Here is a 20,339-nt window from a genome sequence, read left to right as displayed (position 1 = left end):
AAGTAAAGTCAAAGAATAAAAAAAACTCTGAAATCATGAGTACTATAAATATTGAAATTAGAATGTCTGTAATTTACGGGGTGTGGGGGAATTCCCTTATGAATATATTATTAGGATTACCACTAACATCGATCTCTTACTGGATCGTTGAATGAACTTGATTCTACTCTAGCATTAAAATTTGAGTAGATTTTCCCAAATGATAATCAACCTAACGTCAAAAAACTTTATTAAAAGAAAGAAAGTTCCCTTCCTGTCATTAGCTAAAGTGCTAACACACGAGAAGAAGAAATACAACCAAAGGCGAAAGCCGCGGAAAAATGAAGATACAACAGAGAGCCAAAGGATTTGCATAATCCAGATAATACTCAAAACATTTAGGATCAAATTGCTAAATTCTTTGTTGAGTTGTGGCATTCTACTCCATTGATATCTTCTGCATACTTTGATGGATAAATAGTAGAGAAAAAAGATTGATCCCACTATCCACATCCTAAAAATAAATTCAAAATCAGGAGAACACTAAAATAAAAAACCAACAAAATTACTAAAGAGAGGAGAGAAATTGAAGGGAACAAACCTTAACAGTAAAAAGCTTTAGAAAATTTCTGAAAGAAGCTAATAATATCTGCATTAATGATTTCATTTTCAATTATATATTTAACAAATGCAAGTATAAATCTAAGTTGCTCGGACTCTCCAAAAAAGCCGCCGCACCCGTGTCGGATCCTCAAAAAATACACTACATTTGGAGGACTCGACATGCACTCATCGTTATTTTTTAAGAGTCTGAGTTCTAACATAAAACAATGATCGTAATCCAAGCTCGGAAAGCTTCTGAATAAAAACTCTATAAATGTTGCGTCAAACGAAAATATAAAAAAAAATATGTAAAATAAAATTAACCAACTCACAGATTGTGAACATTTGAACATCAGAACATTTAGGTTCAATTTGCTAAATTCTTTGTTGAGTTGTGGCATTCTACTCCATTGATATCTTCCGCATACTTTGAAAGGGATAAATAGTAGAGATGAGAGATTGATCCCACTATCCAAATCCTAAAAAGTAATTCAAAATCAGGAGAACACTAAAATAAAGAACCAACAAAAATACTAAAGAAAGGAGAGAAATTGAAGGGAACAGACCTTAACAGTAAAAAGCTTTAGAAATTTTTTGAAAGAAGCTAATAATATCCGCATTAATGATTTCATTTTCAATTATATATTTAACAAATGCAAGTATAAATCTAAGTTGCTCGGACTCTCCAAAAAAGCAGCCGCACCCGTGTCGGATCCTAAAAAAATACACTACATTTGGAGGACTCGACATGCACTCATCGTTATTTTTTAAGAGTCTGAGTTCTAACATAAAACAATGATCGTAATCCAAGCTCGGAAAGCTTCTGAATAAAAACTCTATAAATGTTGCGTCAAACGAAAATATAAAAAAAATATCTAAAATAAAATTAACCAACTCACAGATTGTGAACATTTGAACATCAGAACATTTAGGTTCAATTTGCTAAATTCTTTGTTGAGTTGTGGCATTCTACTCCATTGATATCTTCCGCATACTTTGAAAGGGATAAATAGTAGAGATGAGAGATTGATCCCACTATCCAAATCCTAAAAAGTAATTCAAAATCAGGAGAACACTAAAATAAAGAACCAACAAAAATACTAAAGAAAGGAGAGAAATTGAAGGGAACAGACCTTAACAGTAAAAAGCTTTAGAAAATTTTTGAAAGAAGCTAATAATATCCGCATTAATGATTTCATTTTCAATTATATATTTAACGAATGCAAGTATAAATCTAAGTTGCTCGGACTCTCAAAAAAGTCGACGCACCCGTGTCGAATCCTCCAAAAGCACACTACTTTTGGAGGATTCGACATGCACTCGTCGTTATTTTTTAAGAGTCCGAGTTCTAACATAAAAACAAAGATTGTAATCCTCGGAAAACTTCTGAATAAAAACTCTATAAACGTTGTGTCAAATGAAAATATAAGAAAAATATCTAAAATAAAATTAACCAACTCACAGATTGTGAACATTTGAACATCAGAATTTCATGTTCCTGTGTCTTTTACTCATAACAAAGAAAGTATCACGATTAGATACAATCTAACTTTCGAAGGTTGAGATATGCTCGAGGCATCAAGAGTCAGTTTAATGAAAGAAGTGTTTATGGGAGTTGTCAAGACTTAGTCAATGCATCGTATGCATGTAAATCATCAGAAATTGTAAAACACCGAACCAGTTTATTTATTTAGTGAGAACTAAAAATTAACAATAAGAAACATTCTGATTAAGACTCTCAAATCTACAAAAGCACTACACAAAGAAACCTATGTAAAAGTGTCTTATTTTTTTGTTGTTCAAAGCATATCTTTAGTTGGAAGTATGTCGATTACTGTAACTCCAATATGTGTTAAGTGACAAAAATGTTTTATATCTAAAAAGGGGAAGTGGAAGAAACAAAAGGCGGAGAGGGAGACATTACCAAAAGGAAAAATTAAGATCCCATGTCATCTAAAATTAACAACGTAAATGGATAAGGGGGAAAATCCTCAATGACTGACGTTATCATAATACCCTGTCGAAGCAAGCTCTATGAAATCACAGCAAGTTATTGGCACATACTTGTGGCATCTACTGTAAAAGTAGGAATATCATTTTTTCCCTCATTAGCCAGAAAAGCAAACTGCAAAATAACAAAAATAAAATACAGAAGAATATATACCTAAATTTTAAATGAACCAATGGAGTTTCAACAGTGACCGTTCCAGACCCTTGTTCTGCCCTGGGCCACATCTCTGTAGGCCCTCTCCAATCATGCTGGTAATATAACTACTTTTAAACTACGAATTTTAATTTAATTTTCCCTCATTACCTAAAACCCAACTATACCACAAAAAAAAAACAAATCATAATAGAAGAATATAGGACCTCAAGTATAAATGAACTGTTGAAAGTTTCGAGAGTGACCTCTGTAGGCCCTCATTCTGCACTCCTCCAAGAGTCCGGAACCAAAATGCCTAAAAAAAAATCATGTGGAACCAAAATACCCCAACAACAAAAAAATGTGACAAAAGTACCTTTAGCGCAGTATTTTACTGCGTTATAGAAGCAGTTAAAAAAAAAACTATAACGCAGTAAAATACTGCGTTATAAAAACAGTACAAAAAAAAAATTGGCCAACTTTATTTTTTGCAACACTTAGTGTTTTTTTTCATACTTTAACCAATGATTAGTCGTGTGTCAAGACTCCGAAACGTCAATATTTTATATAGAACCTGATATTTTTTTCTGCGTACAATAATGTAGGCTCAATACATCAAGGATACGTAAACGTTCGGATCGTCATTTTAGGGGCTGAAAAGGTGTCCGAAGTAAGTTTTGTTTGTAAACTTTAGGTTTAAGTGTTTTATATACATAGACTTCCATTTTTGTTTGAAGACTTGTTGTCATTAGCTTAAGGTTTTTTATTTTTAGGGTTTAGATTTATTGAAAATAAAGCCGTTGCCAAAAGGTTTTTAACTGCAAGATTTTTTTTTTTGTATAGCGCAATAAAATAGCGAGCACTAAGAAAAAAAAATGGGCCAACTTTTTTTTTTTTTTTTTGCAACACTTAGTGTGTTTTTGCATACTTTGACCAACGATTAGTCGTGTGTCAAGACTCTGAAACGTTAATATTTTATATAGAACCTGATATTTTTTTCTGCGTACAATAATGTAGGCTCAATACATCAAGGATACGTATACGTTCAGATCGTCATTTTAGGGGTTGAAAAGGTGTCCGAAGTAAGTTTTGTTTGAAAAAACTTAGTGTATGACTGTAAGGTTATTTTAGTCAACTTTATATGTCGAGAAAATTAGTCAGTTTTATTTTCAAAAATTGAAACTGCAGAAGTGAAATTGACATTCACAGCTACATTACCCCGACATTTTTACGTTGAAATCTATTGCGTATCATCATCTTATAAGTAAATAAAACTGAAAATTTCACGTCAATTTGGGGGAAAATTGAAATTGAATGGGATAAAAAGTGTTTTTTTTTTAAATCGGCTCGGCATTGTCCGCATAGATCTCGAAAAATTACGCAAGTTCAAAAAAAAAAAGCGTAAAACGGACGTCCGAGCACAAAATTATGACCATCTAAAGTTTGACCACTTTACAACTAATTTTTCTCCCTATATTTTTTAGAATTATATTTATATTCAAAATAAAGTTATGTCGTGATTAAAAAATAACACGCTTAAATCAAAACCTTAAAAAATAAAACACTTTAAGCTAATGACAACAAGTCTTCAAACAAAAATGGACGTCTATGTATATAGAACACTTAAACCTAAAGTTTACAAACAAAACTTACTTCGGACACCTTTTCAATCCCTAAATGACGATCCGAACGGTTACGTATCCTTGATGTATTGAGCCTACATTATTGTACGCAGAAACAAATATCAGGTTCTATATAAAATATTGACGTTTCGAAGTCTTGACACACGACTAATCATTGGTCAAAGTATGGAAAAAAACACTAAATGTTGCAAAAAATAAAGTTGGCCAATTTTTTTTTTTTAACTGCTTCTATAACGCAGTAAAATACTGCGCTAAAGCAGTTAACGGTAAATTACTGCGCTAAAGGTACTTTTGTCACTTTTTTTTTGTTGGGGTATTTTGGTTCCACATGGTTTTTTTTGGAGCATTTTGGTTCCGGACTCCTCCTCCGACGTCTGTACTACAAAGCTATAAATAATTAGAATACAAAAGGACATAGCGAATTATTCAGCCCGATAATAACAAATAAGTGAAGCGTTTTACCAAAATAATTTAACAAATCTAAGAAGATTAGTTGAAATTAGAAAGGGCAAATGTGCGAGATTAGTTTTGCTCACAATTGTTGAGGAGAGAAGCGAGACTTGATTGTAGAGAGCAAATTTCAAAGCCTGGAATGAGGAGTACTCATAAATTAGCCAATAAGCGGTTCGATTGAGCAAATTGATTAGACAAATCTGAACATAAAAAATGCAATCAGAAGGCTAAAATACCTATAATATAATTACCAGCAACACCTACACCACAGTAAACAGTAAAAAAAAATGAACTTGGAAATAAAGAAATCCCCAAAAGGAAAAGTTTACAGAAGAAGCAAAAATTAAGGGTACAAAAATAATTGGAACATGGAACTGGAAAGGACAATTAGATGGAACTCGAATGGAAAAGGAAAAAGGGGAAAAAGAGGAGAAGATGTAGTAGGGGGAGGGAACGTTTCAGTATCAGTTAATGGTAATTTATGAAGGATGCGACTGTTGGGAGTAGGGCTGTTCAAAACCGAACCGCCATCAATAACCCAACCGTAAAATTGGCTTATTGGTTTATTGGTAGTGGGCTATCGGATTAGCGGTTGGGGAATGAATTAAAATTTTGTAGTTAACGGCTTATCGGTGCGGGGGCGGATTACACAATTTTCTTATTGGGCAAACCGTTAACCCGTTAAGAATTTATCATATTTATATTTTTACCCCTAAACATATAAAATATGTATTGTAAACCTAAAACGCTAAAATCTAAAGCTAAAGCACTAAAGTGAAAAGTCTGAACCGTCAGTAATTATCTTCGGTAAACTCTTCCATTAACCATAAATTATTATTATTATTATTATTATTATTATTATTATTATTATTATTATTATTATTATTATTATTATTTTGTGTTGGAAGTTACTATTGCAATAATTGTGGTTCCAGAGAAAGGTGATGAAGTGATCACCATCGGAAGGGTTGAGATTAAACTTGTGAATTCTTAACTGTTAAGTTCTACCCTGTGGCTATGGGGCTTAATTGACTTCCTAGTTGTTAAATTATGAATAAAACGTTTTTCTTTCAACGCAAAAAAAAAAAAAAAAAAAAAAAGATAGTAGTTACGTAATTTAACCGATACACCGCCCGATAACCGTCTGGTAATTGCTAACCCGATATCGAACCAACCGATATCTTATCGGTTGGCTAGCGGATTAGTACTTTTAAAAGCCGATAACCGTTAAGCCAAACCGTTAAGCGTAGTTATCCGCCCGATAAGCAGCCCTAGTTGGGAGTACTTAAAAATAACGGACAACCGGTGGATTTATTTATTTTGCTGGAAGTTTTTCTAAGCAGAATTAAGGGTCAAATGGCCAAAAAAAGGAGAAAATAAATAAATACAAATGCTCGCTTCTGAGGTATGCCACATCAGCGAGCCTAGTGCGCTGCTTTATATATATATATATATATATATATATATATATATATATATATATATATATATATATATATATATATATATAGATCGATATTTCTACTTTACCATTGATCTTACTTTTTTATAATAGCTCTACCCTGTATACCATTTTTTATTTGTGATATTGTAGCTTATTATTCATATGTTTGGTGTGTGACGTTATGAAATTATCGGTACAAAATGATACGCTTTATATGAAAATCATTTATCCAAATAATATAATGCAACACAATATATTATGAAACAATATATAAGGACCATCAAATATGCTGTAAGTGATTAGGAATGCATTTGATGATTAGACCAATATTTGTTTTCAAATGACAAGGAATGTGTATGATTTACTTATATCTCCAAAAAAAAAATACTACCCCGTAATAACTTTTAGTGTTAATTACTGAATCACCACCTTACATCACGGAAGAATTTACTTCCTATTTTCACGGGCCTTGGATGTTAACCCAAAAGTGAAATCAAATAAATACGTAAACGAAAGACACATATTGACTTAATTAATAACCTCATATACTCCAGAAGTCACACTCACAGGGTTGTGGCGATTTCCACGGCTCTTTGGGGACTTACCAAGCTATTTTGCTTACTACTTTCTGTGGAAGAAACCGGGAAAATTAGCAACCAACTACTTTTCAATTTTTATAATTGAAAAACAGTCATTATCTTGAAATTTTAAATTTTACATGTGAAAATTTAGTAAATTGTCCTAGAGTTTCAATTGTAAAATTAAAAATTTCATGACAGTGGTTATGTTTTAATTATATGATGGAAAAGTGGACAGGTCGCCTTGTCTCTAATATAACATCCAGACTGATTAACGTAAATGTCACGTTTTTAGTTCAACATTTAGATTTCATCCCTGTTTTTAGAATAGCCGTAGAGTAACATAACCGTAATTTATCCCACATTAGAATGTCATCCAATGCCTACAAAATAGCCTTAGAGTAACATAACATTAGAATGTCATCCAATGTCTACAAAATCTTAAACCTTAATTTAACATTTAACTCGCAAACCGTGATTTAACATTTAACTCAAAAGGAATCTTTAGATTATGATCTAAAAGGTCGATAAGTAGCGGAAAAAAATATGAATAGAATCATTTTACGAAACAACTACTCCAAAACAAATACAACTAACGAATTTTTGGGAGAACCCATGTCAGAATGCTGAATGCACCAGCCCACTATAAGGAGTGGGCTTCTATTAATTGGGTCAGCCTCGGCCCATTGTCAGAGAATGGCGAACAGAACTAAATCGACAATATATTCGTTTTATTTTATCTGAATGTGTGCGACAAGATGTGGTCAAAAAATCATTTCATTAAACTTAAATAAAATTTTGAAGTCAATTATTTTTAAATTTAAAAGAATATCATTGTTTTCAACATAGTAAAATGGAAAACATCACATGAAAGTTAACAGAGGGTGTAAACTTTATTTTCTATAAAAAATTAGTTGATTTAGTACATATTTTCAAAAATTCTTTTTCTGTGATTGCATGTGATTTGGATGTTTCAGGTTTAGATTCGTAGAATCTTACTTTGGGCCGCTTTTCTGTTTGGGCCTACTTCTTTCACCATGACTTTGGTATGTATTAGAAACCTGGCCATGTTAAGGAACTTGGCATAAATAACCGACCACAAATAATTGCCAGCAAATTTTTTGTATATGAATGTATAAATTATAATATACATAAAATATACATATTCTATACATAATATTGTGTACTTTTTAATATATTTGGCTAGCGAATGTATTATTTCTCACCAATTGGCCAAATATGTAACCTGCCCTATAATGAATCGGATTTAGAAAATTGTATGATGTTTCAAAATGAAAAGACTGGTGTATAAGTTGATCAAATGGTATATTTCATTGAGCAACGGTATATGCAAATTCTAGATTTGTTAGCATTTATCAAATATTTATATCTCCTGTACAACCAGTGTCTTCTTTTCAAGATGCGTTAGCATTTAAACCTTATGTTATCTTTGTCTCCAATAATCAGCAGTAATTACAAAAAAAAACAAAAAACAATTAGTAATATGCTAATTATTACTACCCTTTTAGTCTTTTAAATGACAGAGCAAGATTTAAAGTGAACAAATTTAGAATTTGAAATGAAGGGAAAATGTATATATGTTACCAGGAAAAAATCGAAAAAATTGAAAACGGAAAAAAGCTTACACCACAAATTAGATTCAGTAATTTTGTATTTATAATTAAAGTATACCCTTAGGTAATTCACTTTTTTTTGCCAGTCACAAAAAGAGAGAGCGATATATTTTTATCTTTAGAAATGATTTAATTTTTAAATTTTTTATTTTAACCTTAATCAGATATTTATAGCTATACAATTCTAGAAGACAAACCTCAACAACCTTTCTTTATTTATTAAACTTCATCCTGTCAAAGTGCATCAAATAAAATTAACTTTGGTTCTTTAAAACTAAATCACGTTTTTTAAGCCGTAGGTGTTGTTTTAAGCCGTTGATCAAGCCAGAACTACACAAAATTCTTGGTATTATAAAATAGTAAGTCCAGAAGAGAAAAAGAAAAAGAAAAAAATCAGTGGAGAAAAATTAATGGTTGAGACTTTAGAGAGAGAAAGCAGCGTACGATTCTCTAATCATTGGTACTCTAAATTGTGGACCAGAAAAAAGTACTCAAAATTCATTTAAGTCGTCCAACCCAACATGCATCCTTTTGATATAGTACGAGTTTGTCCGTAGTATCTTTCTTTCACTTAATAGGCAAAAACTGTTGCAAGAAATTGAAATTGTTATGAAATTGTTTCCCATAATTTTAAAGATTTTCTCAATTTGGATGTTCTATTTCCTGCAGTGTTTGCAACAGTGCCATTGGCAATATTGAAAGACTTAGGAGAGGAACTGCTCATCTACAGCAGGAGCAGAGGTACTCTTGTTCAAAGGGAATCAATTACTTAATATTATTTCGTCTGAAATTTACATTATGTAGATAGGTTAATTTTTTATGTATATATATTGAAGTATATGTTGAATTTCGTTAGCTATATATGTACTTATTTTTTATATTTTAAAAGATTAATTGAATTTCGTTAATGAAAAATTTAATTTCGCCGCCGACAATGAGTAACGATTTGTAAGAAAATGGGCATTCAACTTGTCCTTATCCTTAATTTTTCATTTGTTCATTTAAACAAAAAAGCAGTTGCAAAAGCACAGGTAATTGATGTGCAAAGAGAAGAAACAGATTAGAGAACTTAAACAGCCACTTTTATTGCATAGCCAGATTATATTTTTACATCGCAAAACATAAAAAAAGACAGAAAGTAAGATAGGATAAAACTAAAAACTATCCAACTATAGGATCATACAGTCCTTATTATTTTCTCATTTGCAAGCTCTTCCATATGTTAATAAACTCAGCTCCTCACCATTTTAGCTTCGCGGGGAAATACTGCACAATATCACATCCCAATCAGTTAAAAAAATCGGCAAATTAATTGTTACCAATAGGTCGCTTAAATTTTAAAGTGTTACTCCCCTTGTCCTTTTAAATTTTGTCGGAGTAATGATAGATTTGATGAAGAATTTTTCTTTTTGATTTTCCAAAATCAACATTTTGAACTAAATTTATTTGACTTAAAGCAAAATTTAAAAGGACAGGAGTGAGCACTTAAGAAGCACCAACTCACCTTTTCAATGAGAGACATGTAGTATGGTTTGACATCTTCCACGTTAACCTTAACTTTGCTTTTGCTGTATAAGTCGTATTTGCTGCACATAATTAAAAACCAAAAATCAGGGTCTAACAAAATATCATCTCTGCTAAGTGTTACATGTCTTTTAAAGTTTCTTTTATCATTTTTTAAGCATTTAATTAACAACCCATTAATTGGGACAATACGAATGAATTTTTGAGAAAATGTTTAGAAAAACTTCTTATTTTAATGTGAAATATTTTCAAACAAATTTAGTTTGTTAAAGACAATTATTACATTGGAGATGAAGAAGAAGGAAAAATCTTACTTAAAAACATGAAGCCACTTAAGATTTTCCTTATCTTCCTCGTTCATCAGATGCTTGTAAGCTCCAGACCTATGCAGGGCTGCCAGATTTAACAAATCACATCAACATTTAGTCCCTTATACGTAGTTAAATAATATCAAATAAAAAATTCAAGCCACAAATTGAACTTAAAGCTTTTTTTTCCCCCTTTTTGTCCTTACCGTAAAATGAATGATATCTAATGATGAAAAGACCAGCTGATGGCAATGTTGTCCCATTCTCTTTTGCGACCTGCCCGTGAATAACACTTCTTTTAATTTAATCACGTACAATCTATTAATGACCACGAAATCATAACCTAGACTACGTACAACAATTATTAAAAATATTTGGATTTAGAAGGATCTTGCTTGGGAGATTTGTCCTTTTTAATAAATTTTATGTAATACAAATTTGAATTAGTGATTGAAAACGATTTGGTGTAAAGAATATACCAAATACATATAATCATCGTGACCCCATGACATCATAACCTTCTCCAGACCACAACCCTCCAAGTAAACTCCATATTTGGAGTTGTAAGCTGGATTATTGTAGTCAGGATTTTCCCTAAAGTACTGCATCAACGCATTAAGTAGACAAAATTAGTTCATTAGGAAAAAAATTAGTACTAACTAACTAAATTCCAATGTGTTTAATTTAGTCATTTTAGGAAGTCATTAGAGCAAGTAAAAAAGAAACCTTGGAGTGGACAATAGAGTCATCGAAAGCACAGCCAACAGGGTATGTGTCACCAACAACAGCCCATTGAGGAAGCTCGCCAAAGCTAGGAAGTAGAAGCACTTTCCCCAGATCTTAACACCAAAAAATATAGCACCACAATCTTAATTAGTCTCATCTAATTTTAATACAACAAAAATGAGTATTGAAAAGTATAGTACCATGAATAAGGGCAGTCAAATGGAGCCAATCTTCATCAGGATAGTCTTTCCTAATGGCTTCAGCACTTTGTAACAAGTGTTGAATTTGAGGTTCATCCAAATCAGGGTCACTGTCATCAACCACATCATTCAGTAGTTCACAGCATTCCCAGATACTCATTTCTGCCTTGTCCATTTTTGCATATTCTTCCCTCATCCTCCTTACCTGTAACACATCAGGTTCAAAACTAATTAATTCAAATGAAAAAATTTGAAGAGAAAAAAATGATTCTGATACACATTTTCTAAGGTCACTTACATAATCATAGGTCTGATTCAAGTGATTGATCCTGTAAAAATTTTCTACCCCCTCTTGCCTTGCACTTTCTACATTGTAATCCCTATTTGGAATATTGCCACTGGATCAATTTAATTTGTTACAAACAAAAAAAGTAGTACATCTGGGAAACAAGTTCTTTTCATATATTTTTTCTCCCGGAAAAAGAGAAAAAGAAAAGAAATTTAGAGATGGGCTGTTCGTTAATTTATTTAACACTTCATTGGTTAAGAAAATGGCACTGAATTATTAATCTGAAGGACCATTTATTCCTTTACACAGAAAACCATGGTAACGAGCCTTTCACCACATCATGTCCTGGGCCAATAAAAACAGTCCACTTAGTTAAACATAAACATCCTCATTAAATCAGAGCCGTGTATTTTTTTTCCTTATTTTTCCAAATTCTGAGCCATGTGTTCATATCACCAAATCTTGTCTTGGTGTTTACAATTAATTAAGATTGTTACTTAGTTATAAATCTGAAAGTAATATGACGTTTTCGAGTTGATCTGAGATTTATGAATATCGTCCCAAATCCAGACTCCATTTTACCTGTAGTATATATTTGTATAAGATTATTTCAAAGCAAAAATTAAAAAGAGATTTAAGGAAATAGACCACAAAACTAAGACAAGGACCTAAAGTTATGGCCAAATGCATTGGTTTGGGGCACAGTAAATCCACCATCCAATACCAATTCCGTTTCATTGTCATGGATCTTCTTCTCCTCTGCCTGGATCTCTGAGGAACATTGTTTAACAAACAAAAAAAAAATATGATTTTCAAGAACAAAAAATACTACTACACATTTTCAAAATAATTAAAGGAAGGGAGAAATTAAATCTTTACCAAAGTGAGGCTGCTCAATGAGGATAGTCATGGTTGAATGAAAAAAAGAGGCAACCCACAAACCAAAACACAAGGACCTAAATCTAAACTTTTGATAATGTAAAATAAAAATATAAAAATCAAGAATGGACCATATAGATAAGAGAGAAAAATAGGCGGTGGCATATTTTAGGTTATAAAAGAAGGACAGTATTTATAACTGCCGGAAAGTCCTTCCCTGAGATTTCGGACCTTTTGAGTCCTTCCCTGAGATTTCGGACGTTTTGAGTCCTTCCCTGAAAATCTCAAAACTTGTATCCCCCAACTATTTTTATTTAATTATATTTTGTAATATTGTAGTCATTCATTACTTCCAAGTTTTTGGATAAAAAACACATGGGGATCAGCTGTATCCAGTAGAAACAAGTATGTCACTACATACAAATCTCCTTCTTCCTTGTGTTAGAGTATTATGAAAAGCAAGAACAAGTTGCCATGCAACTATTGGAGATGTGGGGTTGCCCATGCAACTAGGTTTGGACTTTGGACCTCCATTTTACACCTAAAAAAAATCAATGTAAAAAGCACTTTTGAATCTTATATTTTAGAAGAATAAAAGTTGTGCACGGTAATAACACTTTTGACCTTTCAATTACTGATAAATTTTAATTTTAGTTCTTATGCTATTTGACTAAAGGCATTAAACGTGTAATTAATTAGATTGTGTACTTTTAATCTCTTTGATTGTAAATATTTACAAATTTACCATGATTATTAATCATTCTATCACTTAATTACTCATATGTTATGTTAAATGTACTCTTACTCCATATTTGACTATAATATAGTTCTATTAAACAGTAAAAAAAAATTTCTACATAAAAAAACCAAAAAGACACACTTTAAATTATTAAAAATTAAATATGTTGAGTCATATCATAATGATCAAAAATAATATTTAACATTCGTTTTGAAACATATGAAACGAACAGTATGATATATTCCCTTCATTCTAATTTATGTGGCATTATTATTTCATTAGGCACAATTTTTTTTTTTTTTAAAAAAGACTTTTAAAATATGTGGTCTAAAATAAACCTTAAACATTTGTATAGTTATAAATTATTTCATCATTAAGAATAAATAAAACCTTACAGCTAACTTATTTTTCATTATTAAAAAGGCACTAACATTTTTTTCCGAACAGCCTTAAAAGATAGTGTGGGATAGATGACAAGTGTGGGACGGTGGGAGTATAAAATTAGAATAGATGACAAGTTTAGGTAACTAACTCTTAACTTATGTGGAATTATTATTTGGGTGTAGCGTAAACTCGTCAACCGGTTCGGATTAACCGGTTCAAATCGGTAATCGGACCGGTAAAACCGGAACCGGAATCGGTTAACCGGTTCCGGTTAACCGTTTATTATATATCGGTCCGGTTTTAATTTTTTTGGAACCGGAACCGAACCGGTTAAACCGGTGGAATTAAAAAAAAAAATACAGCCGTTGGAGCAGCCCAATGGACCGTTGGGCAACGGTCCATTTGCAAAAATGGTCGTTGCCAAACGGTCCCAAACCTATTTTTTGCCCCCCCCAACCCCCCAAACTTTTTTTTTAACACTTTAACCCATCCCCCACCCTTATATAAACCCCTCTCTATTTTCGTTTAATCCACACCAATTCACTCTTCTCTTTCTCTCAAATCTCAATCTCTCAATTATAGTTACTTTGCAACAATTAGCCACTTTAAATTTCTCTCAAATAAATATTATAAAGTTTTATTATAGTTTCAATTATTAATTTTGCAATTATAATATTGTTGGTGGAGTTGGTGATTTTACAACAATCCGAAGTAGCTTTGGTGGATTTGCAATTCTAGCCGCCTTCACTTTGTTGGAAATTAGTCCCGCAATTTGGTACCTTCGTTCCAACTCTATCTTTATTTTTCGCAATTTAATTTACGCAATTTAATTTGTTGCAATTTATTTTCTTGTGATTTATTTGAGTGTGATTTAAATTAATTCTATTTAATAATGGCAAAGAGATTTAGACGTGGTGACGGTAGTAGTGGTATTGTTAGGCGTGGGCTTAATGAGGAAACATTTGTGGAAGAAACACCTAATTTAGGTATTGATGTTGGTGGAAATAATCCACTTTTAGGTCATGAGGCAATGCAATAACATTATACCGACACTTTTAATGAAATAGATGATGATGATGATGAAACACAAGCCCCCGAAAATCCCATAGGAGATACATGTCCTGCACAATCACATACACAAGACAAACCGCCTAGAACTCGTAAGCCAACCGCTAAAATTTGAAAATTTATGACTAAGGATAGGGAAAGCCAAACAGCTAAATGTACCCTATGTGGACAAGTATTTGATTTTAGGCAAGAAACTAGTAAGAATGGTGGAACGGGTACACTAAATGCTCATATGAGAAAGAAACATATGGATGTTTGGGGAGAGCAAACAGGTGTTGACACCCAATTTTGTCCCTCTTTTATTTAATTTACTCGGTTTTCTAAATTTACTGACGAACTAAATACTTTATTTTTTACAATATTTTATTGCTACTACTATTAATATCACTACTTTTATCTTCAACATTACAAGCATTACTTTATCACAAATTTTGAATGTTCGTCATCGTTTCATTTTCGGGTTTGGAACCGTTAAATTAATTACAAGACAACACTTTGCAAAATATTTATTTTTCTACATACTAATTATTTATTGTCTTTACATAATATATGTTGTACCAGTTATTAAATTAGAAGCCCAAAATAATTAAATAGAGGAGGAAGGATCAACAATTTTCAGCCAAATTAATGGCCCAAAATACAAATACAATAATCAGCCCAAAATTTTATTCCACAGCCCACTATTTTAATCCAATATCCGGTCCAGCCCAACGCTCGACCCGGTCCAACCCGTTTCTCCTTCCCCTTTAACCTAATTTCTCTCCCTCTTTCTTTCCTCTCATCTTCTCCGCCTCCTCTGTCCTCTCTCCCTTTTCCCTCTCCCTTTGCCCTAATTTCTCCTCCATCTCACCTGCCTCCCTTTCTCCTTCCTTCATCGTCATCTCCATTCTCCCACACCCACGTTCTCTCTCTGCACTTCCACATCTCCTTGTCCCCCCACGCCTTCGTCTCTCTCCTCACGTTCTCCCCACACCCACGCCTCTGCCATCTTCCCTGACACTCCCACCACGCCTGTTCCCCGCTTCCTCTCTCTCATACGCTCCTCTTCATTCTCAACTCTATAAATAATGAAGAATTACTCAATTGAAAGGGGGACGACCGAAGACTTTGCTATATTCAACACTAGTAAACTAAACCGCGCTTCGCGCGGTCATGAATAATTTTTAACAGCATGTAGATTTTAAAAAATAATAATAAATGCAATTTCTGATTTAAGAGAAGTGTCGTGTCACCTCTTTAAGACCACATTTTTTTTAACAAAGCATATACATAAATGTTAAATTATTTAGAATAAATAAATAACTATAGGGACAGCCAAAAGGTGAGATGTCGAAAAAAAAAGCACATAAATGGATGTTCAATTAAGTAATAAATAACTAATTACAGAAGAATGAGAAAAGTTGAGAGTAGTTTAAGAGACTCCTGGGTTTTAAAAAATAAGGTGGTGAAAACAACAACAACAACAACAACAACAAAAGAAGAATGAGAAAAGTTGAGTAGTTTAAGAGACTCCTCAATTTTTAAAAATAAGGTGGTGAACGAAAACAACAACAACATAAAGTAGTAAGCCTCTTTTCTTGGACTGTTGTCACCAAATATTAGATACTCCAACATTCATATGCATCTATACTATATATTTTGTTTCAGAAGGAATAGGTTTCAAAATACTCTGTAGAAAATAAAGGATCTGTTATAAAATATATATATATATATATATATATGTATATATATATGAATGTCCATATAGTGTAGGTTTTTCACATGTCCTAAATAAGAGTAGGTACATGTACATTTGGTGGCATGTATGAAATGAAGAAAATGAAGCAACACAAGTTTGATTTTAACTCTTGGTGTTGTCATTGATGACTTCATCAAGATATTTACCATCTCTATAAATAGATGGTTAAGTTCTCAATTTGTTAAGAGATATCAACAAGAAGTGAAATACAATTTCTCCCTCCTTTCTACAAAGTTATTAGTTTGCTTCTCTTGTTTATTCCAATTATGTAGTTTTATAACACGTTATCAGCACGAGTCTCTAATCTTTTATTTGAGCTTAGCCCATATCGGTGCTACCGTCTTTGTGTCATCCATGCCTTACTGAAAATCAAGGTATTGTCCTACCCATCTAAAATAATATACTTATGCAGAAGTTTTTTGTTATTTAAGGGGTTGCAATTATAAATCATCCGGGAAACGGTTCACGACGGTGTATGTAATCAAGTATTGTTTGCAATTCTTCATGAGGTTTGGGTATCTAGTAAGTTATACTTGTATCTTATAATAAAAACAGTTTTCATCACAGGTAAAGTGATTTGAGCCTTTTTGCTTATTATTGTTGGTTTAATATTTTTAATTCACTTCTAATATTACATGCTATGTTTATATATGCGTATATCGTGATTAATTTGGTACTTGTTTTTAGAATGATCCCAGAAGTGACATTCATACTTCACAAGTCTAAAGTATCACTAAATTTATTTATATTTATGGATCATGATCACTGGAAGTGATGATTCATATATAGGCCTCCATATTGTGATTTATATTGAAAATATGTTAGAGAAAAATCTCTACATTATATGCATATCTCGATTTGCTCCTGAAGTAGCAATATCTTAAAAGAAATTTTAAGCTATCACAATTTGATATGCTTAAGGCCTGCACGTTCAGATGATTGTGTTCCATTTTTGAAGAATGAGAACTTTTGATATAAGCTATAAATATAGATCCATTCCCTGAAGTGAATGTGATAATATGTAGTAAAGCCTATAAATATAAACGTGCATTTGATTGTGAAAATATCATGATCCATCTCCAGAAGAGATAATTATTTATTTACAAGTATCATGACACTAGCAATGTCCAAATAATATCTGATTATGATAAATAAATTGAAGTCTCTTGAAGATGTTATATATGATAATACCATTCATCGTAGATCGTAATTGGTACGATCGGAACATTGTAGTAGACCTGAAGTTTACTAACAATAAAAATGGTTATCATATTGAGACTACAAATGATCGGAATATTAAATATCTTCAAGTTACTATGGGTAAGAAATACACAAGTGCAATGTTACCCGAGCATGATGAGATCACATACCACGATAAACCAGAAGTTTATTAAAAGAAATAGCACTCGTCATAGTAAACTTGAAGTTTACGGGTACAGATAATTTTATCAGTTGACAAGACCATTTTGATCGTCCTGATTTAAATCTGATGTGCTAATTGAGTATTAAAAACATATTGAAGAACTAGAAGATTCTTTAAGAATTTGTTTGTGTTGCTTGTTCTCATGATAAGTTGATTACACCAGCTAATGTTGGGACTGAATCCCCAACATTTTGAAAAATATAAAAGGTGAATGTGGGCCCCTTCACCTATAATGTGATGTCTTAAATAGATGCATCTATGAGACGGTCACATGTATGTTTATTGTCAACTGGCAGTTTGACATTTACGAAGTTGCTTGCTCAAAATGATTGAGTTGGAAGCACAATTTTCAGAATATGTAATCAAGACAATCATCTTGATAATGCTGATTTATATCTAAGTTGGTTTGGCATTAGATGCCTCCATAATATAGCTAAACCATTGCTTATGAGAACAGAGTTTCAGATGTTAGTCTGAGATATGATATATTGCATACAACAGCACTTGTGTGCTTCAGATCAATAAATTTTGATAAATTCTCCCCTCATATTTGGTTCAGGGTCAGGAACTAGATATTTCCATCTTTTAGCATTTGATGTGCGGTACATGATTAATGGATATACCATGATGCACACAGATGGATTTTCCCAAAGAAAATGGGGACATATATCACTAAAATAAAGGGGAGAGAATAAGCAGCTAAGAAATATGTTATGAATTATCATCAGTATGATCCTCAGATAATTCAAGGCAAATGCTGGAAGCATTTGCTGACCCAACTATTTCATATTTCATCTGCAAAATGCTCCTAATGTCCCTGAAGGACAGAGTCTACAACATGCATGGAGCATGGTAGACCAATCGGTTCCAAATATAATAATCCTTGAAAAAAGGGAGGAGCAAATGATCATTGTTGACACCCAATTTTGTCCCTCTCCTATTTAATTTACCCGGGTTTCTAAATTTACTAACGAGCTAAATACTTTATTTTCACTACTATTATTTTCACTACTCTTATTTTTTTAAAACATTACGAGCATTACTTTATCACAAATTTTAAACGGTTAGTCATCGTTTCATTTTCGGGTCTGGAATCGTTAAATTAATTACAAGACAACACTTTGTAAAATCCTTACTTTCTATATACTAATTACTATTTATCTTCACATAATAAATATGGTACTAGTTATTAAATTAGAAGCCCGAAAATAATTAAAATAGCGGAGGAAGGATCAACAATTTTCAGCCAATTAATGGCTTAAAATACAAATACAATATTATTCCCCTACCCAAATAAACAACCCACATTTTAATACCCAACCCACATTATATCAGCCCAAATCCTACACCAACTACCTAACCCGGTTCAGTCCAGCCCAAACCTTATCACCCGACCCGGCCCACACTTTCTATTTCCTAAACCAAACAAAACCTAATCCCTTCACCCCCTCCTTCACCTCCGCCGCTCACTCCTTCATCTCTATCTCTCCACTCCCTTTTCTCTCCTCCATTTCACGTTCTTCCCACCTCTTCTCTGCCATCCATCGCTGCTCCACTTACTTTTGTTCCCCCCCCACGCCTGCTCCTGCTCCTCACGTTCCTCCCACTTCACCCGACACCCATACTTCTCTCCCACGCTCCTCTCTCCACTAGAACAGAAACAAAACCCTATAAATGGGTCGAGGTCGAATCGAAAAAGGGGGGATTTTTGGAGTTGAGGGATTGATTCAGTGTTTAGGGACACTCACCATTTTCCAACCATAGTTTTCACTTTTCCGGTGAACTTTAGCCGGATTACTCTAAATCACCATATTTTCACACAATCAATTCTGGGTTTTAATCGAAAGCATCGTTTATTTCATTCGAGTTCGAGCGTAGATTCGACGACGTCGACGCCCCACTTCACTGTACCCACAAAAGGTCGATAAATCTCCCTTCGTTATCTGTTTATTAGCAGCTTCAGTACTTTCTGTTTATTTCATATGTCGAAGTGTTTCGTTGGTTCGATAGTTAGCTGTTAGGTTGGTTTGATATTTGTTAATATTAATAGATGATTGTGTCAGTTTTTTTTTTTAGTTAGTGAAGCAGTGGTGTTTGCAAATTCGTTTAGTTTGAGTATTGTTTGATTATGTGTTTGTAGATGTTGTCCAGCATCTTACTTGAATGATATTCGTGTTTTAATATGGTTTAGTTTCCAGCTTAGCTACCAGAAGAATCTGTCTGCTCATTCCTTAATTCAGTTCAGCTAATTTTAAGTTTTTATTAGCATGTTTATGCCTGTATGTAGTGCATGTAAGTATATTGAATGTTCTCGCCTCTGTATAATTGAACCTTTGTGTGGTGTGGTTCTATGCCTAATTTGCTATTTAGTTTAACATGCTACTAGGACGCGCTTAAGTGCTTATGTGACGTAGTTTCACTGTCTTACAGAGTTGTTTGTTGTTAGTTTGCCTTCATCATGTTTAGTTTCAGGTTGAGTCACGATTGAATGATCTGGATCAATATGCTTAATTCGCTGTTTACTTTTCCCCCTTTTGTCGTGTGATCAAAATGAGAAATGCTTTACTTTGATAAAGGTTTTACT

General features: G+C 32.8%; 1 protein-coding gene across 2 annotated transcripts; it reads right to left on the bottom strand.

Moving 5' to 3' along the window:
* Positions 1 to 9,537: 9,537 nt before the first annotated feature.
* LOC132619377 (inositol oxygenase 1-like) lies at positions 9,538 to 12,623 on the bottom strand. Of its 2 annotated transcripts, none has more exons than XM_060334320.1 (10): positions 12,404 to 12,623; positions 12,193 to 12,295; positions 11,534 to 11,633; positions 11,236 to 11,440; positions 11,036 to 11,148; positions 10,789 to 10,911; positions 10,516 to 10,585; positions 10,316 to 10,394; positions 9,982 to 10,063; positions 9,538 to 9,743 (listed from the first exon to the last, which is right to left on the bottom strand). In XM_060334320.1, exons 1-10 carry the CDS (start codon positions 12,432 to 12,434, stop codon positions 9,717 to 9,719), a joined length of 933 nt encoding a protein of 310 aa, XP_060190303.1. In that variant the 5' UTR covers positions 12,435 to 12,623; the 3' UTR covers positions 9,538 to 9,716. The 2 variants fall into 2 exon arrangements, with proteins under 2 accessions (XP_060190303.1, XP_060190340.1); XM_060334357.1 differs by having other exon boundaries at positions 11,534 to 11,615; positions 12,404 to 12,619.
* Positions 12,624 to 20,339: the final 7,716 nt, after the last annotated feature.

Source organism: Lycium barbarum, chromosome 1 (assembly GCF_019175385.1).
Source record: "Lycium barbarum isolate Lr01 chromosome 1, ASM1917538v2, whole genome shotgun sequence".
NCBI lineage: Eukaryota > Viridiplantae > Streptophyta > Magnoliopsida > Solanales > Solanaceae > Lycium > Lycium barbarum.
This window is presented reverse-complemented; position numbering and strand designations above follow the sequence as displayed.